The sequence below is a fragment of the Cetorhinus maximus genome, chromosome 2 (genome assembly GCF_964194155.1).
Source record: "Cetorhinus maximus chromosome 2, sCetMax3.hap1.1, whole genome shotgun sequence".
Taxonomy (NCBI): Eukaryota; Metazoa; Chordata; class Chondrichthyes; order Lamniformes; family Cetorhinidae; genus Cetorhinus; species Cetorhinus maximus.
The window spans coordinates 164030923-164057696 of NC_135880.1; the positions used below are offsets into that span (position 1 = coordinate 164030923).

Sequence of the window (26774 nt, forward strand, 5' to 3'; positions counted from 1 at the left end):
GCAGCAGTGTGTAGCATCTACAAGATGCACTGCAGAAACTCACCAAGACTCCTTCGACAGCATCTTCCAAACCCACGATTGTTATAATCTAGAAGGACAAGGGCAGGAAATACATGGGAATATCACCACCTGGAAGTTCCCCTCCAAGCCACTCACCATCCTGACTTGGAAATATATCGCCGCTCCTTCAGTGTTGCTGGGTAAAAATTCTGGAACTCCCTCCCTAACAGCACTGTGGCACATGGACTGCAGCGGTTCAAGAAAGCTGCTCACCACCACTTTCTCAAGGGCAGTTAGGGATGGGCAATAAATGCTGGCCTGGCCAATGACACAGTCCATGAATGAATATTTAAAAAAAACTAGAATGTAATTATAAGTCGAGAATTCCTCATCTGATGCAAACTTAACAATGCTGCCATGATTTATGCACGCTGTTTCTCTTCACATAGTTGATGGGATCAAACGGACTTCGTCATGCTACTGAGGTTGCCATTCTAAATGCAAACTACATGGCCAAGCGGTTAGAAACATTCTACAAAATAGTTTTCAGGGGAGCAAAGGGTAAGTTGACCAAAGTGCTTAGTTATTAGCTGAAGCCTCAGATTTTACATAAAATAAGAACATAAAATGCTGGAAAAACTCAGATCAGGTGGCATCTGTGGAGAGAAACAAAGATAACGTTTCAGGTCGGTGACCCCTCATTAGATTTTACAGCTCTCTCTATGAGATACACTGCAGTTTACTGTTTCCTCACCTTGGGCAAGGCCCTTTGGCCTATTGTTAGAAATCAAAATTCTAGATAGGAGTTTTAAGCGACCATTCCTTTATCATTACTGTTCACATGTAGCAACCAATGACAGGATGACATTGTTTTCTTAAAAAATATGCTTAGCATCCTTAAATATGCACCATGCCCCTCTGCCTCTTGCCCAGGGCTTTTACAATAGCCATTCTCATTGGGAGTGGCTGCAAGTGGAGGAATACCTTTCAAAAAACTCCCAAATAACGCTGCTCTAAATCAGAGTTATCACAAGCCCTAGCTTTTTTTTGTTATATTGTATTGCCACCCTTATTATTTCAATACGTTCCTCTGAAGTGCTTTTTTTTAAACAATAAACCAACCCAGACAATGCCATCCATTTTAATACGTAGAGGATATGGGGACTCATGACAGGCAGAAGACAAATTGAAAATATGGTTGTGAATTACATTGATAATAATAGCACTTTGCTTAAAACAGCAGGCTCACCATGTACTCTTATTTAGATAGTAGATATACACATAGGGTAACAGTTTATGTAGATGTACACAATAAATAGAATTTTTTAATGTTTTTGTGCAACTATATGACCATTCAAGTATACTTAAGAGTCAATGGGGAAATAATTCATTTGACTAGATATGTAATGTTTTTTTTTCTTGGAATCAGTTGGAGCCAGTGGAGTGTGAAGTTGCATAGACTAAATCAGGGTGGTGGTGTAGTGGTAATGTTACTGGACTAGTAATCCAAAACTCAGGCTAATCCTCTGGGGACGCAGGTTCAAATCCTGCCGTGGCAGCTGGAATTTAAATTCAATTCATGAAAAACCTGGAATTGAAATCTAGGCCAGGATTTTACAGCACCTCCCTCCCGGCGGGATATTACAGTCCTGCCGAAATGAATGGAGATTTAAATGGCTCACCGCATCTGCTGGAGGTGGGGAGACACACTGCGGCGGGGCTGTAAAACCCTGGCCCTGGTATCAATAATGGTGACCATGAAGCGATCATCAATTGTTGTAAAAAAAAATCATCTGGGCCATTAATATCCTTTGAGGAAGGAAATCTGCCGTCCTTACCTGTTCTGGCCTACATGTGATTCCAGACCCATAGCAACGTAGTTGATTCCTAAATGCCCTCTGAAATGGCCGAGCAAGCCCCTCAGTTCAAGGCCAATTAGGGATGGGCAACACTTCCCAGCTACGTCCACATCCCATGAAAGAATGAATTTTTAAAAATTTTGAGGAAATGTTTCTGGATTCTCAAAATATGTTTATTGAAGTGTTCATATCAAAGGAGGTAAAGGTACTTTTATATACTTGATCCTTTATTTGCTACTCTGTACTTGATAAGCAGATTTATATCTTAACTGTGTTAATTGTCTTCTGATGAGGAAGATTCCCAAAAATATGGTGTGTGTGTGTATATGTATGTGGGTACGTGTGGGGGGGGGGGGGGAGGGGGGGTGTGTGTGTGTGTATATGTATGTGCCTGTGTGTCCATGTAGTCTAAATGAACTATTCTTGCTGAATCTTCCAGCAGTAATTACAGAAGTAAAAATGTTTCTAAATAAAATGTTTTTTTTTTGTATTTTTCAGAATGATTTTATCAGTAGGCTTATTAGGTGGCATTTAATGGAGGCAACAGGGGTCTCGCCCACTGGCTGGAGAGCCACCAGGTGCTCCACGTTGCCTCTTTTAGGGAAGGTCCACTGAATTAAGTCTAATGAGGCAGTTAACTGGGCAGCGGCAGGCTTTCCCCGGGATCAAGGACCCCGGGGGCTGAAATCCCACCTGCCGAGAGCTGCTGGCCAATCAAAGGCCGGCAGCTCTTCATTGCTAGGCAGCGCCGCTAGGGAGATGGTGGCTGCTGCCATTACTACACCCACCCGAGGTCCAGGATCGCCAATGGACCAGGCACAGGTGAGTGATGGCGGGGTGAGGGTCACGGGGTGGGGGTAGTGGGGAGGGGAGTCGGCAGCAAGGGAAAAAGGCAGTTCTCAGCGGGCCCTCCTTTCCCGATGCCGGGTCCCTCTTTCAGGCACTGAGTGCCTTTGAACAAGGACCCCCCACCCCCCCTCTGCCCGTTGAAGCCCACAAGCAACCCCGACAGAGTTACTTTCCGAGTTTCCCGAATGGTGAGACCCTACCCGCTGTTGTGTGAATACCAGCGGTGGCGGGATGAGGCCCTTAAGTGTGCATTAATTGGGAGCAGGGCAGGAAGGCCGCCCATGGGACTACCCACCACAGACTTAATCGGGGCAGAGGTGGGAAGGCGGTGGGGTGCATCTGCCACCCTCCCGCCTGATTAAATGGCCCCCGCCACCAAACTCACCACAGGGGAGGGCATTAAATTCTACCCATTGAATCTATTGGTACCATTGTACTCTAGGAAAATCATCACACTGTGCTTGCTCCTTTTAAATGTTGTGCCAATGAATTCTTTTGCTGTTTGTAATGCTCTCAATTCATCACCACCACCACCAGAGAGAGATGTAACAACCACGAGTGCTTCAACATCTATAGCACCAATATCTACTCAGGGCAGCGGAGCGAGCATTTTCAGTTGGGAAATCAAAACGCATAAGTTTGCTGAATGTCCTGCGGGAATGAACTACAGGATGCCTTTTCAATTTTCTCAACAACTTCCTTGCCCAAAAGCCAGTTAGTTTGACAGGCTGACTGACTGCCTGTCGGCCAGGAAAGTAACCAGGGAGCGTATGCCAGGTAAATAGAAGATCGCCAGGGCGGGGAAGAGAATCAGAGATTGGGGGTGGGGTGAGTAAGCACTCGGATGTTGGCAGAGATGAGCATTTGGAAACATGGAGTTGTGGGGGAAAATAGGAGATCAAGTAAGAACCCTCAGAGATCGGAGGGGTGGAGGGAGTCTGATCAGTGGGGTGGGTGAGCACTCTAAGAAAATAGAGATTGCCAAGGGCGTACAGGCGGAGATAGGGGAAATCAGAGATCCTGTTGAGCGAGCATTCAGAGATAGCAGGAGGGTGAGGCGAATTGGAGAAGGAGGGTCCATAAAGATGTCAGCTGGGATAGGGGGGAACACACCTGCTCCCCTCCTGGCCCACAAGCAGTGCTGTAAATGTTCTTACCTCATGGATCCAGCTCTACTTGCCTCATTCTCATGGTTTGAAGCCAAAGCTCCTTTAAAAACGGAGGCATGCAAGCTCCTTGCAAGATTTTAGTGGCTGACCCACCTCTTAAGAGTGGATTGGTTTCCTGCCCCTGTGCCTGCCTCCTTTAAAACTGAAAGTGTGAAACTTAGCATTGGGTTTAAAAATTTTACCTCCAGTTCAGTCCCAACCCACCAGCCCTTAAACCAATCGGGTTAAATCCACCCTACCCCCATGGTGACAAAATTAAAAGTTTTGTCTTGGTGGATTCTTGTATCTAAATATATTTTAAGTGTGTGCAAGAAAGGTTTAAAATGGGTGTGGGTGATTTTCATTAGCTGAAGACACTGGCCAGAATTTTTACTTCTCCCGCCAACCCACAATGCTCATTAAACTGATTTGATGAAATATTATAAAACTGCGAGCCTCAGCTATGATGTCTCGGAGAAATAGGCAGTGTTGCTCATGAGTCAGAAAATCCATGTTCCCTTTTGTGAGGAACACAATTAAAAATAGTCGTGCGTGCAACATCTGGCTGACTGCTGTGAGTTCTTCAACTGTCGTTGCGTTAAATCTTATGGCGACGCAGGAGGTCCCAAGGAAGAAATTGGAACCATTGTAAGCTATCAGTTAGACCTTGGCTATCGTGCCACAGTGCAACAGGAGAGTAAAAGACAAAAGTTTCAGTTCGGTCGAAATATGCCCTACTTACAGAAATTGGTGTAGCTTGCATGAGAAACAGTGTTGGGAAAACTTGTGTTAAGTGATGCAGAATACTGTCTCCAACCACAACTTTTAAGTTTGAAAAGTAGAATCTGTCACAGAATGGTTACAGCACAGAAAGGCCAAGTCTGTGCTGGCTCTCCGAAGGAAGATATTCTCCTGTAATAGTACTATTTGGTGTTTTCACAACTGCAACATTTTTATTTGAGATGCACAAGGACTAATTAATCCAGAAAGTATGTTGCTGAAGGTCAGTTACTGTTTTGCTGCAATAATTCATGCTGAAGGGTTTTTTTGTTGTTTGGGAGAGGGGTTTCAGCGTCATTTAATTTTGTATGTAGGGTATTACCTGGATTTAGAACTTTGGCCACTTGGACATCTATACTGATGTAGAAAGTGTCATGTCAGTAGGGGCTTTTAATGTTTTACGGACTATTTAATGGCTTGCTAAATTTAGCACTTATGGTTTGATTACACATGCTTCTTATAATTGTACCAGTTCTTGCAGTTGTTTCTCATTTCAGTTAAATGTTCTCAAGTATTTTTGTTCATTTTTATCCCTAGTTGAAGTTATGTTTTCCCCTAGTTTAGACTGTGTTCTGCAACTTTGCATGCAAGAGTTTCACTTGGTGCTTAGCCACATGGTGAATTATGATCCCTGGGTTGTCTAGTTGGCAGAGTTTGCTGGGATTACCATGTCATGTTTCCAGGACTGGTTGGCTGTGTTCCTTTTCACAATTGTTTTAGTTTGAAGATTTCTTTTTTGTTAAGTGTTGTGTTTAGTGCTTATGGATAAATGTGCGAGTGGAGCAAAACATTGAGTATTATATGGAAGAACCATTTCATGAGAATTTTCTTTCGCTCAGCTGAGGACATTATGTGCTGGCTTGGCTTTGTCGGTCATCATTGAGGAGTGTTGTATTATTTTCAGTGCTTTTATTTTGACTGTCAACAAGAAAATTGTCTACATTGTTGTTTATTTCACTGAATTAAACCTTAAGGGGATTCTTAGCTGCCTGTTATTACTGTGTTACCAGTGGAAGTCCTAAGCATTTTCACACTGACTACTTTCTACTGGTCCTATCCAGAGAGAGAGAGAGAGAGTGACATTTGTGTTTCACTCTGCTGCTTTCACTTTTTAGCCAGTTGCTTACCTTCCTGGGTTCCAACCTGTTATAGAAACACTCAATTGCATAGCATGAGGGCAACTGCAAGGACAGGCTTTCAGTGTTAACTTTATTGAAAGTAGCTTCTTTAATCTGATGGCATATTTGTAGATTAACATTTTCACAGGCCTATGATGCAGCAGGTTTCAAGACATTGTGGAGTGTATGGAGTGCAGCTGACACAGTGAGAGAGAGAGAGAGAGACCATGTCCAGCTAACTGTCCTTCTGTCTCACAAAATTATTCTTCTATAGTGTCAGGTTCACCTGTATTACTGAATTTTGTATGTGGCCCCCTGCCTCAGCTCACCTGCTGAAACCCGAATCCATGTCTTTGTTACCTCCAGACTTTACTATTCCAGTGCTCTCCTGGCCGCCCTCCTGTTCCGCCCTCTGCAACGCCCCCCCCGGCCCCAACAGACATAATCTGACACTTACCCGAAAGTCTGCTGCCCATATTCTAACTCTCACCAAGCCCCGTTCTCCCATTACAACTGCACTCGCTGACTTACATTGGCTCTGGTCTGGCAATGCATCAGTTTTATAATTCTTATCCTTGTTTTCAAATCCCATTATAGTCACTCCCTCTCCCTATATCTGCACTCCCCTCCAGCCCCACAAGTCTTCGAGATCTTAGTGCTGCTCCAATTCTGTGCCTTGTTCAGATTTTAATCACTCCATCGTTGGAGGCCAAGTTTTCAGTTGCCTCCTCCTTGACCTCTGGAATTTCCCCCCCCTAAACCTGTCAGCTTTTCTACCTCTCCTCCTTTCAGACACTCCTTAAATAAAACCCACCTCTTTGATCAAGCTTTTGGTTATCTGTCCTGATATCTCCTTATGTGGCTGTGTATCAAATTTTGTTCAATAACTCTATAGTGAAATGCCTTGGGAATGTTTTGCTATGTTAAAGGCGCTATGTAAGTAAGTTGTTGTTGTTGTTAGCAGATGAATTGAGAATCTCACAAGAAATATTTTGCTGAGAAGGTTGATTCCTTCTCCCCTCCATCATCAATTCTTGAGCTGTAACAATGGACTCAGTCTTTTTGACAGTTGTGGAGAGGAAATCCTGATTCTCTGAAGTTCTCAGCTGAGTTTCAATCACCCTCTGTTTCACTGTCAGAAACATTTTAAAACCAAGGGCCAAATTGGGCAAATCATTCTGTCTCCCAAATCTTCTTTTTAACAGCTTGGCCCTTAGAAGAAAATACACTATAAATTTAGGCCATCAGTGATGGATGCAGTTTTGGTTTTTTTAAAATTTGCCATACTAAACTAAACTGAAGTGATTTTGATGGTTTTTGGTTATGTTATTAAATTAACTGCATTTGTTCGTCTTATCCCAATAATTTTATTTTGTTTACGATCTTTACTTAGTGAAGGTCATGCACCAAATTCCATTCTGGTTCATTTGGGAACAACTGGAACCTGTCATCATCCTACGGAGGGAAACCTGTAGGAGAACATCTGGTATCGCGAATACCTGGAAAATCAGGTCCTTCATTGACACTCAATATTTTATTTTTTATGAACTGGATGTTCCTTTTTAGTCTATATTATCATGCAGCCTCAAATGTTCTGTCCAGTTTTCTCTCCTGAAGGCATTGGGATAAAAAGTACATTAGGCTCTATGTCGGGTGTGGGGATCATAATGCATGATTACTCCACATCCGGTCCCATTGAGGCAGGCTGCATGCAAACTTCATGCTGCCTTGCTCACCGAAATCATTTATGCATGCGGTCCAGTGCAGAACATGCTGCTGGCTTGGCTTTATGTTCAGCAGGGTGGTCCCAGCAGCACACTTGGCTAGCACAACATACGACTCATCTGATCCTCTTAAAGGCAGCCTTCACCTCTTAAAGAGGAACTGCACTCATTCAGCTCAAGCTGTTGCAGACTGTCTCTTGGAGGATTGGCTGGAAGGAAAAACACAGCAAGTGGAGCAACAGAGAGGGCTCCCAGATTTTCGGTTGCAGCACTGGAGGCATTAGTGATGGAAAGAAGGAGAGACACCATGTTTCTGCAGGTGGGCAGGGACCCTCAAGGCACAACTTGAGAAGGGAATGGGAGCAGGTGACCTGGGAGGTCAACTCCCAGAGTCTGGCTCTACTGAACTAGCTGCTGGAAAAAATTCAATGACCTCGCACGGGTGGTCAAGGTCAGTGAATGCATCTTCAAACGACATCTGCTACAATCAGGACTCAACCAAAGCATTCAGATACTCCTCCCCACCCTCACACACACATCATTGCTATCAGCCTCGTACCCACCTCTTAGTGCTTCTACAAAGTCTAGCAACCACAGGGAGCAGCAGAGAACCAGCAGGGGACAGGCACACATGTATTCCCTGAAACCTCTGGGGGAGACAGTGCTCTGCATCATGGCGACAGCCATGATTGGGGCTGTTGCATCAAGACTCTGCCATCTGTCCCTTCTCAAATGTCACCTCAACTTCATCCTCTACCTGGCATGAAATGCAAGCTGCAGAGGTGTGACCATGGAGCCCTTGCGTTCTATCCCCGTCTGTATTTCTGCTTTCTGATACTCGAGCTTCTGCCTGTCCAACCCATGCTGTCTCATCATGAAGGGCATGAGCTACACCAGACCTCTGAGGAAGAAGCACCCTAACTTCATCTGACAATTGCAGCCACCAACTCAGTGTAATATAAACAGAGTCAGCCTGCAGTGAGTCGCCAAGCATGAATGGGCTGCAGCCAGATCAAGGGGAACGATAGTTTGTGTGCCAGCGCACCGGAAGTGAGATTGCACATGCATTCTGCGGATGGCAAAAAGAAAAAGGCTGATAGACATGCACATCGAGGTGCTTGGTGCATTTGCAGGCCTGCCACAGAGCTTGTTCCCACTGTTGAGGAGCATGAAGGAGATTGGCTCCAACTTAGCAGAGGGCTTCATGTAGAACTTGGAGTCCAGCCTGTCCAATGGGGAAGTGGTGGTCATCTCCACAACAGCCCTAGCTGACCCAGCCCTGATGCAGCGTCTGATGACCAATTTCTCAGCTTCCACGGCAGAACAGGCGGAAGCTACCCATTGTCTCGGTGCTGTAGTGACATCTTAGACTGAGGTCATGAGAACCGTGTAAGGCCAGCTTGGTGCCATCCAGGTTAAGGCTGCTGCCATTATGGCTGCAGATACCAGTGCTCAAAGGGATATGTCACAGCCGGCCAGCCAGCAATCTGTCCTCCCACAGATTATGAGGATTGCTGAGGCACCGCCCCAGGGGGTGTGCCAGTGGCTCCACGGTGTACAAACCTCCTGTCCATTTGCAGGACAGTATTTGTGCCAGCTCCCTCACTGCTGCCTTGTAGCCAGCCATCCCAGACTGCTGATGCCCGTGCCGGGCTGGTGCAGCCAGAAGCTAGGTTTCTGGGAATATTAAGGCGACAAGTGACCATAACATCACAAGGTTTCAGTTGGATATGGAAAAGGACAAGGAGCAATCTAGAGCAAAAATAATTAATTTGGAGAGGGCTGGCTTCAATCTGGCTCAGGAAAATTGAAATCGAAGGTTGGCAGACAAATCTGTAATGGAACAATGGACTTCCTTTAAAGAGAAGATAATTTGGTATAGTCCCATGAGGGGGAAAGGTAGGGCACACAAATCCAGAGCCCCCTGGATGATGAAAGAAATAGAGAATAAGATGAAGCAGAAAAAGGGTGCAAGTGACATTTGTCAGGTGGATAATGCAATTGAGAACAAAGCTCAATATAGAAGGTTCAGAGAGAAAGTGAAAAAACAAATAAGAGAAGCAAAGTGAGAGTATGAGAAGAGACTGACAGTTAACATAAAAGGGAATCCAAAGTCTTCTCTAGGTGTATACATACTAAAAGGGTGACAGAAGGAGCAGGGTATCCCTTGTCACCCAACAGCCAGCCTCTGATTTTTCATAACGGACCAAAGGTTGCAGCTGACTGGTGTGGGTCGAATGCATCATAACTGATGTCAGGGTGCTGGTATTCACCGACAGGATCTTCTGGGCTTGGTTGCACAGGAAGTCATATTAATGGAATGACAGCTGTGGTAATCTGAGGTGCAATACACCTTTAAGAAAATGTGAGCAGATTGACTGCATGATGGTATTACCCAATTGCAGAGTAGCGCGGGCTACAATGTTAATCAGTAGTTTAGAATAGGGTCTGGTTTGAGAAGCGCACATTGTGTTAGCGCTCGGTCACTTGTGTTAATAAACAGCATGTGCTTCATTATATATTGATCTCTGCATCTGCACAATCTTGTTTACCAACTCACTCACCAGTAGATAGGCGTGCAACCATGTTCGCTGAGCAAAGCGACCCAACAGAAGGAACATAACAACTAGCGATGAGGCAAAACACGACCAGTCGGTGACACCAAGGAAAGCCGCGAAAATTCCACTGAAGCAAATCAGCTGTGCCTTGCAGGCCGATTGTAAGCACAGCCCTCACCACAGTTGTTGAAGTTATCTCTCTCCAGTATGCCACAGTTTGGCCGTATCGAACCATTTGACCAGACCACCGATGGCTTATTGAATTATATTGAATGCCTCGCGTTCTTCTTTTTGGCCAACGACATATTGACGGAGGGGAAGAGACGGACGACTCTCTTATCGACATGTGGCAGTAAAACATACGGCCTAATTCGTAGTCTAATGGCACCCAACACCCCAGATTCCAAGAGCTTTGATGAACTGGTAAATCTTGTGAAAAGCCATTTTCAGCTGAAATCCTTGGTAATAATGCAGCATTTTAAATTTAATTTGAGGCGTCGCACCCTTGGATAGACAGTCGACGCTATTTAGCAGTCTTAAAACTTTTGACAGAGCACTGAGAGTTTGGGATGTCGACTAACGATATGTTAAGAGACCGATTAGCATGTGGGATTAACGAAGGTGCCATTCAAAAAAGGTTGTCGTCAGAAACGAATTTAGACTTCAGCAAGGCGCTGGAGTTGGCGCTCGCAATGGAGAGCACAGTCAGGGATTTAGAAGCAATCAAGGGAACACAAAATGACGTTGTCCTTCACGTCAGGAGGGAAGCACCGGTTAGAAATGGCGTGGAAGCGCAGGGCTTCGCGGAAAGGCAGGAAACAGCCACCATTAACGGACCAATAAAAAGGAATGGTTTAACAGAGAAAACCCACAACAATAACAGCGGAAATGGAACCAGACAGTCTGCAAGTGAATGACATAAGAATCGGGTGTTTCTACTGCCATCGTAATAGGCACATAATGCGATATTGAAAATAGACAGATTGGGACAAAGTTTTAAGCAAAAAAGTAGAAATCATGAAACCCACATGATAGAGGAACCAGAAGAAACAGAGTCAAATATTTACTCACTAGACAGCTTAAAAATGGGTAAATCAGAGCCAATCTACGTGACAGTGGAAGTCAATGGAAAATCCATCTGAATGGAGGTGGATACAGGGGCATTCACAACAGTTATAGGGGAACATTCATTCAGATATCTAAATGGAAGAGATCACTCACTAAATCTGGAAAATTCAGATGCTAAATTAAAGACGTATACTGTTGAAGACATACAAGTAAGAGGTATATGCAAGGTTCCAGTACAGTGTGGAAGCCAGTCTGTTATTTTACCCCTGATAGTGGTAGCAGGGGAGGGTCCAAGTCTACTTGGTCGGAACTGGCTTAAGGAAGTAAAATTGACCGAGATTTTTCAAATCAGAATGAAAGATCTGCAAAAATTATTACAGAAATATGCCTCTGTGGAGCTTGGGAAGTTTCAAGGGCTGCAAATTAAAATCCATGTGGATCCTCGGACAACCCCAGATATTTGAAGGTGAGGCCAGTCCCCTATGCATTACGAGAAAAAAGTTGGTGTTGAATTAGACAGGCTGGAAAGGTTGGGAATCTTACAACTAGTACAATTTTCTGAATGGACAGCATCCATAGTTCCAGTACTAAAGCCTGACCAGAGAGTGTGAATATGCGGGGACTACAAGTTGACAGTAAACAAAGTGGCCAGACTTGACAGGCATACTATACCAAATATTGATGAATTATACTCCAAGCTGGCAGGGGGATCTGCATATACGAAACTCGACATGAGCCCCGCTCACCAGCAAGTCGACCTAGAAAAGGCCTCTCCGGATTTTGCGACTATCAACACACATTGGGGGTTACCAGTATACCAGGTTAACCTTTGGAGTCTCATCAGCTTGTGGCATTTTCCAACGGACTATGGAAAATTTGCTTCAAGGGCTGCCCCATGTTGTGGTTTATCTCGATGACGTCCTAGTAACAGGACTAACTGATGAAGAGCACCTGGCTAACCTGGAAGAGGTATTGAAGCGTTCCTCACAAGCCGGAGTACATTTGAAAAGAGAAAAATATATTCTCCAAGCAAAAGAAGTGGTTTACCTGGGTAATAGGGTCGACTCGCAGGTCCTTCACCCAGTAGAAGGCAAGGTGAGAGCTACCCATGAGGCGCCAGCACCGAAAAACACCACAGAGCTCAGGTCCTTCTTGGGAATGACTAACTACTATGGCCATTTTCTCCCAAATTTGTCACCAGCACTGGCTCCATTATATGGGTTACTCAAGAAAAGCCACAGGTGGACTTGGCAAGCTCCATAACAATAGGTTTTTACGACAGTATAGCAGTTGCTACGTCCATCGGCCCTGTTGGTACATTTCGACCAAAGAGAGAATTAATTCTGACCTGCGATGCACCCCCTTACCGAGTAGGGGCAGTACTCTCCCACCGGATGGCGGACGGCTCCGAATGGCCCATTGGTTACACCTCAAGAACACTCAGTGTGGCCGAACGAAGATACAATGGAGAAAGAAGGCTTATTCATTGTATTTGGTGTTAAGAAGTTCGACCAATGCATCCATGGTCACCACTTCACCACTTTATTGATCACAAGCCACCACTAGGCTTGTTCGGGGAAGATAAGGCAATACCCCCAATTGCCTCGGCACACATCCAAAGGTGGGCACTGATTCTAACTGCTTACAAATATACTTTTATCCACTGGCCGGGAAGCCAGACTGCAAATGCTGACACACTGAGCCAATTACCTCTAAAAGACAGCACTGTGAACGTCCCAATTCCTCAGGGACTTGTCTTGTTATTAAACTTTCTGGATTCGTCACCAGTATATGCCAAACAAATAAGAGAGTGGACAGACCGCGATCCAGTTTTATCTCATGACAGGGAACAAGTCTTGCAGGCATGGTCTAACGAGCCAAAATCAGACGAAATGAAGCCCTATTTTAATAGGAGATACAAACTCACCTGCCAGGATGGCATCTTATTGTGGGGAGCGAGAGTCATTGTGCCTCCGAGAGGAAGAAAGCCATTACTGACCGAATTCATAGTGCTCACCCCGGCATTTCCAGAATGAAAATGTTGGCGCGTAGCTACTTAAGGTGGCCAGGGATGGACACAGAAATCGAAAACTTGGTCAAGAGCAGCATACAGTGCCAACTGGTACAGAAATTGCCCCCTTTGGCTCCATTGTGTCCCTGGGAATGGCCAGGGCATGGGCCCGCCTCCATGTTGACTACGTGGGGCCTTTTTTGGGCATAATGTTCCCCTTGATTCAAAGTGGATGGATGTATATGAGGTGAGATCGCCCACATCTGCTGCCACCATAGACAGATTGCATCAGAGTTTTGCAATACATGGGTTACCAGGGATAATAGTGTCTGATAATGGAACCGTGTTCACCTGCTGGGAACTCCAAAGATTTACAAGCCTCAGTAGCACAACACCCTGCATCCAATAGTTTGGCCAAGCGGGCAGTCCAGACCTTCAAGTCCAGAATGAAGAAACTGGATGGTGACTCTATTGCAACGAGATTATCACGTTCCCTATGCAGTTATAGGACTACGCCACACATGACCACCAGCATTGCCCCTGCAGAGTTATTGATAAAGAGATGTCTCAGGACATGTTTGAGTCCCATAAAGCCAAATTTAGGGGGGAGGGTAGAGAGAAGTCAGGAGGCCCAGAAAAATGGATGTGATTAATTAAGTCGTGAAAGAAACTTCACTGTTGGAGACGCAGTTTTTGCAAAGAACTTTGGAGTTGGGCCCTATTGGCTATCAGGTGAAGTTAGTGCAGTGACAGGACCCCTTTCCTATCACATATCAGATAATTAGGAGACACCGAGATCATCTCAGGAAAAGGGAAACAGACCTAGAAGAAAGGATGCGCCAAACATTCCCATTAGAGTTTACACCACATGCGGCAGGAACTCCAATTGGTTTGAAAGTGCCTGTAAGATCCGTTTAGCCTGAGGGAGTCGAAGATAGAAACTTACAGGTCCCTACTGGAGATCCTAGTGGACAGATGACTCCTAAGAGGGAGGCCTTGGATAAACTGTCCGGAGTCGTAGAACTACGACGTTCAACACATTTGAAGAAACCTCCAGAGAGACTGAATTTGTAAATAGTTTATTTATGTAAATTGTTGATATATTGTAAAGATTGTAAATTGTACTTTCAGGTAAAGGGGGAGGGATGTGGTAATCTGAGATGCAATATACCTTTAAGAGAATTTGAGCAGATTGACCATGTGACTGAATTACTCAATTGCTGTGTACCACAGGCTACAATATTAATCTGTAGTTTAGAATAGGGTCTGGTTTGAGAAGCGCACATTGTGTTAGTGCTCTGTTACTTGTGTTAATAAACAGCATTTGCTTCATCTTATATTGGTCTCTGTATCTTGGTTACCAACTCACTCACCAGTAGATAGGCGTGCAACAGTGCTCGTTGAGCAAAGCGTTTCGACAGAAGGAACATAACAACAGCCTATGCAGTTGCGGAACATCTCACCGTTAACATGTGGGGCCCTCAGAGCCATGTGTCTGCAAACTGCATGAGTGGGAATCCCACCAGCCGGGCAGAACCTCTTGCTCCTCCCTTCTTCTCTATGGTTAGTGAGAAGATAGAAGTCCTCTCTCCTCCTTTACAGAACCTCCAACATCATCTTGATGCAGTGATGGATGGTGGATTGTGAAATGTTGCCTGCTGCCTCCTGGAGGAATGTGCTGGCATAGAAATTGGTCATCTTGATGGCCACTGGCAACGCCGTCTTCACCCTGTTGTACAGCCAGCTACAGGTGGCACAGTTCATTCGCCATCTCCTTAGTGAAAGGCTGGTGCCTCAGACACTGCACCTGGCTGAGGCTTAGGTATGAGAAATGTCCCCTAAAGACCCTTGGTGGGTAAGGCCTCTTATTGAGAGCCCTCCTTTTGAACACAGCTTTCCTTCACTGCTGCCTGTGCTCGCTCTCCAAGGCATTCTGCAAGCCCACTGCAACAATAGCCCCCAATTACTGAAACAGGCTTTCTCCTAACAGGTCCTCTGACCTCCTTGTCAGGATCCAGCACCACTTCCTAAAAATCTAAAAGGCTTGCAAAGCTGCTAGGAATAACACAGAACACAGTCCTTCCTCTGCATCAGCATTGGTAAGTCAAAAGCCAGTCACCTGGAAATTGGCAAACCATATGGCAAATCACTGTTAGAAACTGTTTGATGTCACGATCTGCCCCTTCATATACTTCCCCTGGACATGTGGCACACTTGCAAGAGTGCTCAGTCGGGGCAGCCTCACGGGTCACGTCAGGAATGGCTAGAAGCATTCTGGTGGCATTTTTTGAGTTCGGGGCTTCCGTAGATCGGCACCAATGCAACAGAACCTAATTTCACACCCATTGACTCTTGTTAGCATTTAGTTCCACAGGTGAAGGTAATCCTCTAGTGTCTCCCTCCAATTATAATTCATTATGCTTGGGCCTAACAGTTGACTGCAGTGAAGAAAAAGATCGTTCTACTTAAAATATGACATTTCAACAGACCAATATCAATACTGCTACTTCCGATTCCATCTATTAAGCAGTCACGTGATACAATATGCAGCATGACAGCATGCACTCCTTTCTGCACTTATTGGCAAGACTGGCCTTGGGATCATTGCATTGAATTGCACACCTGTATTTCCACTGCTATTGTACGTGAACAATAATTGAACAAGGAAGAACATTAAAAGCTTTTCAGTATGAGTGCCTTGATTCTTGTGGAATTTGTGCTTCATGATTGTAAGTTGCGGCTTTGCTACATACATGTTGATCAGGGAGTATTCTATTCCAGTGTCTTGAAAGTAAGCAATTAAAATGTGTGGAATTTCTGTCAGCCACTGTATTAAATCCACTAACCCCTTTATTTAAATTGGATAGCACCTTGATTAAAAGAGCAAATTGAGGCATTTCATTAAAATACAAACGTTTTTGAAGAGCCTTATGTCAAGATACAAGTTGCTTGTACATCACAGGAACAGGGAACCTCCTCAGTGAGAACGTTCTGAGATACTCTGATGGAATTTCTTGCTGTTGGATAATCTCTATGGTCATACTGATGATTTTTCCCTATGCTACTTGCTGTGATGTCATGCTGGAGGAGAATATTTTTCAATATCCTGAATGTTACACTGAATTTCTAAAAAATGTTTTAACAGGTTATGTAGCTCACGAATTCATCTTGGATGTGCGACCATTCAAGAAAACTGCAAACATCGAGGCAGTGGATGTTGCCAAGAGGCTGCAAGATTATGGTGAGAAGTTTTAGTTTTGTATTCCATTGAATTGTAATCTAATTGTTGTCCAATACTGCTCCTCATACCATGGGTGTAGGACCAGAACCATGAAACCATGTGGCTAAGTGCGTTTTAAGGACACATTACAGCTGATTGACTGTTGCCTTCCCACCTCTGCTGGTATTTTACCAGCAACGGGGTGGATGGTGGGCGGCTTGGCCACCTTAGGCCAATTGAGGCCTGTAAGTGGCCAATTAATGGCCTCTTGCCACCATTGGTATTTCACCAGCAGTGATCGGGGGGAACCATACACCATGTGGGGAGGCTGCCCAGTAAAACCAGGCAGCCTCCCTGCAGGCTCCGGAGGGTGTGTATCCCTCTTGATAGGATACTCTGTGGCCCTTGTAAGACCCCACTACCCCTCCTTCCCCCCCCTCCATAAGCAGTAAAGGCTGCCTCTGCTGAAAGACCCCACACCTGCCTTCACAATGAGCATCACATCACCGCCTCCCCCCACCCCCTTCGGCAGGAGCTGCCTCATTGACCCTGGTGAGCACCCTCCCCAATTACCTGTTCTTCAGGCTTCCTGCATTGTGGCTGTCCAGGCACTGCTGCAGACTCAATGGTGACCACCACTCCAGGCAGAAGCCATAACTGTAGGCAATTAATTGCCTGGTCAATGTTCAAGCCTGTGGTGGCGGACTTCCATGTAAAATCCCAGGTAGTGTTTCAGGTCTGTGACTTTTCATCAAAAAGGCTATATGGAGTTAAGTGCCATGATCTCATTGGTTGGTGGAACAGGCTCAAGGAGCCCAAGTAGCTTTGCTCATGTTCATACATACCTTTTAAGTGGTAATGGATGATGTAAAAACTAAATTTGAGGTCTGAACATGGAGTTATTGGTGAATTACACAACTTAGAAATCAGTGGTGTATGTGACATTCTGCTTCTTAATGCAACGGAAGTTGCATCTGACCATGAGGGCTTTCTTCTTAACCATGAAGTTACAATAAGTTTACATCTTATAGGATTCCATGCTCCAACCATGTCCTGGCCTGTTCCTGGTACACTAATGATTGAGCCAACCGAATCTGAAGATAAAGCTGAACTAGATAGATTCTGTGATGCAATGATAAACATCCGACAAGAAATAGCAGACATTGAGGAGGGTAGAATGGACATCCGAGTAAACCCACTTAAGGTAAGTCAGAACAAACCATTGTTTTGCTGAAGTGACCTCTATAATTAAATCTAAGGTGCATTGAACAAAGCTATTCAAAGATGCTGTATATCAGGACAACATCTTCCTACTTTCTGTAATGGTTGATATCAGCAGTTTATAGGACTGCTCCAAAGATCAACATCATTTACTGCGTGTGTGTCATCCATGGTTTAGTTGGTTGCACTCTTTTCTGTGAGTCACAACGTTCTGCTTCAAGTCCCACTCCAGGACTTGAGAACAAAACAATAGGTTGACACTCCAGTGCAATACTGAGGGAGTGTCGAAATGTCGGAGGTGCCATCTTTTAGATGTGATGTCAATCCAAGGCCCTATCAGGTGGGTGTACAATTTCCCATGGCAATATTTTGAAGAAGAGCAAGGGATTTGTCCCTGGCGTCCTGGCTAATACTTATCCATCAGTCAACATCACAAAAAAACATTATCTGGTCATTATGACATTGCTATTTGTGGGAGCTTGCTGTGTGCAAAATTGGCTGCTGCATTACAATAGTGACTATACTTCAAACGTACTTTACTGGCTGTAAAATGCTTTGAGATGTCTGGTGCTCACAAAAGGTACAATATAAATGCATATCTTTATTTTGCTTTAAATGAAGGCAAGAATGTTTTAATGACCAAGTTAACGGGGAATTATAATTTAAGTTCAAGTGTTAGAGGCTGTATGCTGTAAGTTAACACAGCCAGAAGGAATGAGTAGTGAGAAGGTGGGAGAGAATAACCCTAAGAATGTAGTATTGAAAGTCAGGAAAATAATTGATTTTAAAACAAAGAAAGAAGCCCATGAACCTTGAAGAAAAAAAACAAGTCAACAAATTCTTACAAAAACTGCCTGTGCAGAAGGGAGGTGGGAAAATCCCTTTCCTCATTGAATACCTCAATAAAACTCATTGGCCTGGATTTTGCAGCAAAGTAAGAACTCTCGCCTCTAGCAATCTGTGCGATGTGGATTTCACCTTTCCTGGTGTTAATTTCACTCCAGCATCAAATATAGGGGATTTTTGGTGCCCTGCAACAGTGATGCAGTTAAGCAGGCTAAGCAGCCAATCACATTGAAGCATTCTCACAGACAGAAAACCAGGATGTAATAAATATCCTTCACTTTTTAATAGTGCAAAATAAATATTTGAGACACACACACGAGAACTGAAGTGGAGGCTGAAATATGAACAAGCTTTAAAAAAAATGTAAAAATCCATGGAATATTTTTATCATGATGGAGAAGTTTGACATCACACAAATATAAAATTAGTTTTTCATGGCCAGAGAGGTTGTTCAGCACTAATTATACCATTTATACATTCATTCAACAAGGCATAACTTTTTCAAGAGTTTTTATAATTAGACTAATGGTATAAAAGTGGAAGCGCATGTCAATTCAAGTAATGTCAGAAAGTTTCCATATGCGGAGACTTCAACAGTACAACCTGCGGAGGAGTAGGGGGTTGCTGATAGCAACTTCTGGATTTGCATGTTTAGTTATCACATGCAGTCACCAGACGTTGCTGTTAGTTTCACATTTGTAATGACAGCCAACATGGTTTCACCGTCATTTAACCACAAAATCCAGGCCATTGTAATCCTCAAACGATAGAGCAGTGGAATTTTTCTTTTTATTCTTTCACTGGACGTGGGCATTGCTGGTAGGCCAACGTTTTTATTTCCCATTCCTAACTGCCTTTGAGAAGGTGGTGGTGAGCCGACTTCTTGAACACCCACTGTCCATGTGGTGTAGGTACACCCACGGTGCTGTTAGGAAGGGAGTTCCAGGACTTTGACCCAGCGACGGTGAAATAATGATGATGTAGTTCCAAGTCAGGGTGGTGTGTGGCTGGGAGGGGAACTTCCAGGTGGTGGTGTTCCCATGCAACTGCTGCCCTTGTCCTTCTAGGTGGTAGAGGTCGTGGGTTTGGAGGGTGCTGACGAAGGAAGAAGGTGCTGTCAAATGAGCATCAAAAGTGAAATGAACAAAAATGGGGGAACGGAAGAGAGAATGTGGATTGGAGTTAATGAAAGGAAGCTTGGATCTGAGAGAAATATATGGAAGAGACTATAGACTGTAATGTGGAGTATGATTAGAGTTATGTCTGACTTATCTAATGATCTGATTGAGTTGGTGTTTTCACTGTAATGCACCATTTGGCTGATTAACCAACAGCTCATTATGCCAAAGGTTTCTATGCTTTACAATGAGAGCCCTTAAGTGTTTCTAAGCATCAATGTGAGCAAGTCAGTGCTCCTTATCACTTTGTTTTGGAATGGGGGGATATAACAGTTGCCATTACCTTGAATTAGGTTTTCCAAACATTTACTACAATTCAGATTTTCACAGAATAAGAAATGATTTGAGGCATGTTGTGCCTAGCCTACTCTGCCAACCCAGCTGAAGAAGGTTGTACAGATACCAGACGTGTGCTAAGTGAGTGTAAATAAAACAAACAGGGCATTTGGAGTCTGATCTGTAATTATAATGCTTTTAAATAAAACACTGCAATGCATCAATAGAAATAGAGACGTTCTAGTGAGGAAGGAACAAAAGGGTGCCAGGGAATATCAAGAACGAGTTAAACTGGGAAAGAAAGTTAATTAATAAAAAATAAAAAAACCTGCTGATTTGACATTTTGAAACTCCTTGCCTTGATCCATCAAAAGTTGATCTTCATTTTGGGACATGGGGCATTCCTGCACTGCCCTGCACTCATATTACAGCTTTAGCATGAGCACAACACATATTTTCTTCACACAGACACAAACAGTGCCAGAAAGAGGGAAATGGTGTTCCAGAGGAATCCAAGCTGGGACCACTGCTGTTCATTATTTACATAAGTGATTTGAATTTGGGAATCGGAAGTACTATGTCTAAATTTGCGAACAATATAAAATTGTAGTGTATAGTTAATACTGAGGAAACTTGCAAAAGAAAAAAATGATTTTAGTGAACTTACAGAAGGGGGCAAGCAGATGGCAAACAGATTTCAATATAGGCAAGTGCGAGGTAGTGCATTTTGGTAGGAACAATAAGGAGGCCACATTCACTTGGAAAATGGAATCTAACTGCTCTAGAGGAGCAAAGGATCTGGATTCACAAATCCCTGAAAGTAGCAACATTGGTTAATGCAGCCATAATACAAACAAAACACAAGTTTAATTTGTAGAGGAATACAATTGAAAAACAAACAAGTTATGTTAAAATCATATAGAACTTTGGTTAGACCACACTTCAATGACAACTTATATGTATATTGCACTTTTTATGTAATAAAATGTCCCAAAGTGCTTCATGAGGCATTATAAAACAAAATATGACAGAACCGCATAAGGAGTTATGACGCCACATGACCAAAAGCTTGTTCAAAGAGTTAGGTTTTAAGAAATGGCTTAAAAGAGGAAAGTGAGGTAGAGTGGTGGAGAGTTTAAGGGAGGGAATGCCAGAGCTTGGGGCCTAAGCAACTGAAGGCACGGCCACCAATGGAGGAGCAATTAAAGTCAGAGATGCCCAAGAGGACAGAATTAGGACCGCAGGTATCTCAGAGGCTGTAGGGCTGAAGGAAATTATAGCGATAGGGAAGAGCAAGGCCATGGAGGGATTTGAAAACAAGGATGAGAATTATAAATGCAAGACTTGACCGGGAGATAGTGTAGGACAGCGAGCACAGGGATGATGGGTGACTGGGATTTGGTGTGAGAGTAGGGGCAGCAAAGGTTTGAGTGACCACAAGTTTATGGTGTGTAGAATGTGGGAGACCAGTTGGGAGTACATTAGAGTTGCTAAGTCCAGAGGTGACAAAATGCATGGATGAGGGGTTCCAGCAGTAGAGGAGCTGTGGCAGGAGCGGATTCGGGTGACATACAGAGGCGGAAAAAGGCGGTCTTCGTGACAGTTGAAAGCGCATCTCAAGGCCAAACATGACACTGAGGTTGCAAAGTCTGCTTCAGCCTCAAGTGGTTGCCAGGGAAAGCAGTGGATTTGGTGACTAGGGAATGGAGTTAGTGGCGGGGACGGAAGACAATGGATTCAGTCATGGAGTAATTTGCAGCATGGAAGGAGGCCATTGAGCTCATCGAGTCCGTGCCGCCTCTCTGTGATTAGTTCAGTTAGTCCCATTCGCCCGTGCTATTCCTCTAGCCCTGTAAGTTAATTTCCTTCAAGTGCTTATCCAATTTCCTTTTGAAATCATTGGCTAACATGGGGACAAAGAGTTGGGGAAGTTAAAGTGGTCACTAATTTAGTGAAAGTGGGGTCGAGCGAGCAGAAGGTGCATCTCATGGACTAGATGAGTTTGGAGAGGGCATGAGGCGAGATAGGAGAAAAACTAGAAACAGATGCAAGTTCAGGGCTAGGACAGGGGAAGGGCTTAGAGCAAGTTTGCCCTAATCAGGTAGAGGAAAGGAGGGAAACAGCAGAGGTAGCTGACCGGGCGGTCTCAATCTTGGTGACAATAAAATCCATGAGTTCCTCAGACTTGTTGGAAGTGAGAGTAGAGGAGACAAGGGAGATGGGTTGAAGAAGGTGGCTTTGCATTCCTGGATGATCCTGAAAGAGGGAGCAATTTTGGCAGATGAGAGCAGGACCTGATCGTGCTTTATGTTGTTGAGCCAGATCAGGCATTAGGTGGCTAAACTACTTGTGTCCATTGCCTTCTGTTCAAATTTGCATATCTTGAACTTAAGGGAATGGAGCTGAGAGCTGTATGGGGAAAATGGCCAGGTGAGAGAGAGTAATGGGTTTAATGGGAACGAGGGTAGAGGTTGTTATGGCACAGACAATGGTAAATGCTGAGTTGTTCAAATCCCAAAGGGAAACTTGAAACAGCTACCACAACTTGTTTTGCAATTTGTATAAATTTCGAGATGCATGCCTTGAATTCAGTAGTAATAAGACCACCAAGTCTTATAGGCTTTTACAAAACTAGGTTAAACATTTATTAATAAGAGAAATAATTTTAAGCACATGCATATGTCTACAAATTACTACTATAGTAACTTCTAAATCCCCTACTTAATCTGACTCCCAGTTATACTTTCATTAGGCTGAACAGTAAGACACACAGATTTTAAAAGCCCCAGGCAAGGTGACACACAATACCCTGAACCAGTCGAATTCTAAGTGAGTTTTCTTAATTCTGTTCTTTGAGGACAGCAGCTTGACGCATTGATGCTGACGGCTTTTCACACTTGTTAGATCTTACACAATCTTCACTCCTTTATACATATTTCTCCTTTGAATGCAAATTCTCATTGTTTCACTATGTCTTTGGACTTTACCTTACTGATAATAAAGATTTAGCATAGTACCCATTTTACCAGTAATCTTTGGGAAAAATAAACACATTGTTTTTGAACTTCACCTGGCTAGGTGACACATTTCACCCTTCCTTGAAAACAATCTAATCTGGTTTATTTAAAAATGCAAATGTTCCCTTGACACCTATGTTTACCCACTTAACATTTCAAACCAAGCTCATCTTCTACCACATCAAAGCCTTCAGACCAGCTGCCTTTAATCCAGTTAAGTGACACACACACACATATATATATATTCAGACACACATACCACTATTTTACAATATATTCCAATAACATGAGAATTATTATATCTTCCTGACAAGGTAAGGATGTGGTTGAGCAGATCAGTAGCTGCAGAAGAGTTGTGAACAGAGCATTTGGCTCAACACTTGGAAGTTGGGATTTTGAGAGTGGAGCTGTAAGTGAATTGAGGGGAGGTTTATCCAGGGACAGATACAGGAAGATGCAGGTCTAGGAAGGGGAGCGAGATGTGGGTGGAGAGCAATACAAGGAAATAATCAGAGATGGCCTTATCTGTGATTGATACTATGGGCTGGGGAGTTTACATGGAGGGGGAGATTAAGGAGGATTGGAGGGCAGTGAATTCAGTGAAAAGAAAACATGATGATTCGAGATGGAGGTCAAAACACCTAGGATGAGAAGCCGCTTGGTGCAGAGACTGAGGGAGAAAAGCAGCGAAGATATCTCAGTGAGAAAATTGACATGGCACTTAGGAGGACGATACTGAACTAAGATTTTAAATGAGACGTGAGAAACAAGTTAAGATGCTCAAAGGAGGAGAGTGCCAGAGGAATAAGGGGACAGATCAAGGTGAGATGTGGTTATAAGAGCCATGCAAACATCGCGATGGTCAGGACGAGACAAGTGATAAAAGGTATAAACGAGGGGAGGATTGAGTTGGGGGAAGATGTCATCACTCCTCATTCATTTTTCTGTCAAGGCCATGATCTTGATGTAATAATCCAGAATAAGATCATGGATTGTAAGGGGATTGTTCACAAATGAATGGACATTCTGAAGGGAGATGCAGAGAGGGAGGGTGAGAGCTGGGCCAAGAGTCCACAGGATCAACACTGGGAAAGGTGAGGTGGACACAGGGAGGAGATTGGCAAGATCAGCCCCAGTGGGTATAAAGGTTGGCAAGAGAATGGGATAGAGCTGTTGGGTTTGCTGCTCGTGAGGAGGCGGTAATGAGTGCCTCTATAGACCTTTCGGAGGATGCCGTGTGATGCACAGAGGGAAGCTATCAGCTTATCTAAGAGGGAGTCAAGCCTGGAATGGCGGTAGGCAAGTAGATAGGTCGAGGAGTACTGAAGGGCTGGAATAGGGATTTGGGAAGGCAGCGTACCCGAGAAGAGAGAAATGAAAGGAGGCATAATGACAGGTGAAAGGGTCTCGGAGTGGGAGAGAGAAAAGAAGCAGAAAGAGAGAGGAAGATAATGAAGCAAAAGTGATTGGCTCGGGACTGGAGCAGCCAAAATGTGTTCACAAAAGGACATGGAGAAAACCGAAGTTACATGGGCCTGGTTTAATTAGGATGCATATTTCTTACTGAATGGGGAATAAAGAGGAGCCAAGAGAGAGTCCAGAATTGAAGTCATAAACCCCGTGGAGGACATAGGCAGGCCGAGCCAGCATGGGTCATCAGCAAACTGTTATCAAGGTTCGGACACAGATGTGGCGGGGGAGTGAAGCCCAGAAGCTATTTGAACGGTGGGGGGAGGGTCAGAGGACACTGATGGAGGAGTTCCCATTGGGATGAAGATCCAAGTGGCAATTGGTTGCAGGGCAGAAAGATGACGGCAAAATTGGAACTCGCTTCAGATTCAGAAGTGGTGGAGAGATGTGCTTCAGCCAAGGACGGAGTAACTCTGGCTGGAAACCAGACCGTAGCTGAGGCTGACAAACCCGAAGATCCAGTCACATAGATCCCTGTCACAGCAGCAGTGGGGGAAAGGCTGAGCCTGATCAAAGTTACTTCAAAATTAAAGCAACAGAGCAGCGAAGCATGAACACAGTAGCTGAGTCTTGTAGTGTTATCCAGTGTAGAATCGAGTCTTAATATCCAGATATATCTGGAGAATCCAGGAACTTGAAGCCAAAATTCAAGAAAAAGACCCAGAGCTCACTGAAGAAGGCATCGGGCAGATTCTGCATCTTTTTCACTAAAATTGCAACGCAGGAATATTTAGCCTTTGATAGTTTTGAATCATTGCACCACAACTAAGTGCCTAGTAGTGATGCTGCAGACAGCAATTGGACAAGTTTGATTCTATCAGCCTTTTCTAGAGCTTCAGTACCAATAGCCTGCTGGTGGCGATCTTTTAGTTGTAACTGCATCTTTTAAATTGCCTTTCCAGTTGTTCCAATCTGTTTGATATTTTTTTAAGTTTTCAACTTGATGCCTTTAAAGTTCTGAGTGGCAATTAGTATTTTGGAGATTTATCTGCCGCTGAAAACAGGGAATATTGGTAAGACTCAGCAGGTCAGGCAGTATCTCTGGAGAGAGCAGACAAGTTAATATTTTAAATGTTGACCCTCTGTCAGAGCTGGGTTGAGAGGAGACATCAGCTAAAATACTAACTTATCTGTTGTCTCCGTAGATGCTGTCTAACTTCCTGAGTCTTTTCAGCAGTTTCTTTTTGCTTTCTGGATTTGACGAGCTGGAGCAAAGCACATGGTTTTTAAAAGCATTGTAGAGTTCCAGATGTTCAATATTTCCTCGGTGAATGCTCCAAAATTCTCATCAACTCATGATTCCAAGACCTGTCAAATCCTGTAGTCAAAGATGCCGACACCATCTTTATCCCCATGGAAAGAAGTACAGTTCAACATACTTTTAAACCATGGCGTTACTTCTTAAAGAAGGTTAAAAGCTCGGTCTAGCTGATGTCCGCTGATGACTCAATTGGCTTATCTCTGGATTGGGGAAAGAAAGAAATTGCAATCCACTAATTCCTGTGTGTATGCATGATGCCTGAGGGCTGTATTGAGTTGGCCTGTACTGGGACAGTCTGGCAGATGAGGAGTGGATCAGGTTGGCCTGTACAGGGACAGTGTGTCAGTTGAGGACTGGATCAGGTTGGCCTGTACAGGGACAGCTTATCAATAGATGACTGTATCAGGTTGGCCTGTACAGGAACAGTGTGTTAATTGAAGACTGGATCAGGTTTGCCTGTATTGGGACAGTCTGGCGGATGAGGAGTGGATCAGGTTGGCCTGTACAGGGACAGTGTGTTAATTCAGGGCTGGATCGGGTTGGCCTATACTGGGAGAGCCTTGTCAATTGAGGACTGGATCAGATTTGCCTTTACAGGGACAGTGTGTTAATTCAGGACTGAATCAGATTGGCCTGTACTGCACAGTGGGCAGGATTTTCCCTACCAAAGCACGTAGCTCAAGTCGGGAAATCACGGTGCGGGGCCCATCGCGGGCGGAGGTCGGCTTCCCGTCCACACCTGCCCACACCCGGAAAGGGCAAAATCCTGGTCCTTGTGTTTGTATTTAGTACACTTTTTGTCTGGTGTTCATTTTCCTTGTGAAATATATATTTTATTCTTTGTGTTGAAAGTTCATCAGCAGACTCCTGTGAATTTGTTCAGTAACTTACCACCACGGTTTCTAAAAAAAAAAGTTAGGACCTATCAAGCAGGTTTCGCTCTGGGATTTGACTTGCCCAGTATTAACATCAGCTGGGATCATAAGACTCGGCAGACCACTCCAGGGAGGTGGGGCAGGATTGGGTCCGCCGACCCCGGAAGCAGATCCTAGGTGGCCATGGGGGCGGGCAAGTGCTGAGGCAGACTGGTCAGAAAGCCCACCTCGGTTCTCTAGGACTTTGTCCCAGCTGTTTTAGAAGCTGTAAGGCCCTCACCCTCACACCCCCCCC

General features: G+C 44.3%; 1 protein-coding gene across 1 annotated transcript in view; it reads left to right on the forward strand.

Annotated features, from left to right (window-relative positions):
• Positions 1 to 26774, forward strand: part of gldc (glycine dehydrogenase (decarboxylating)) — a 180250-nt gene that overhangs the window by 132261 nt on the left and 21215 nt on the right. The window contains exons 21-23 of the mRNA XM_078570563.1: positions 450 to 561; positions 16261 to 16356; positions 17367 to 17539. Coding sequence (XP_078426689.1) covers positions 450 to 561; positions 16261 to 16356; positions 17367 to 17539 — 381 coding nt within the window. The remainder of the gene's footprint in view (positions 1 to 449; positions 562 to 16260; positions 16357 to 17366; positions 17540 to 26774) is intronic.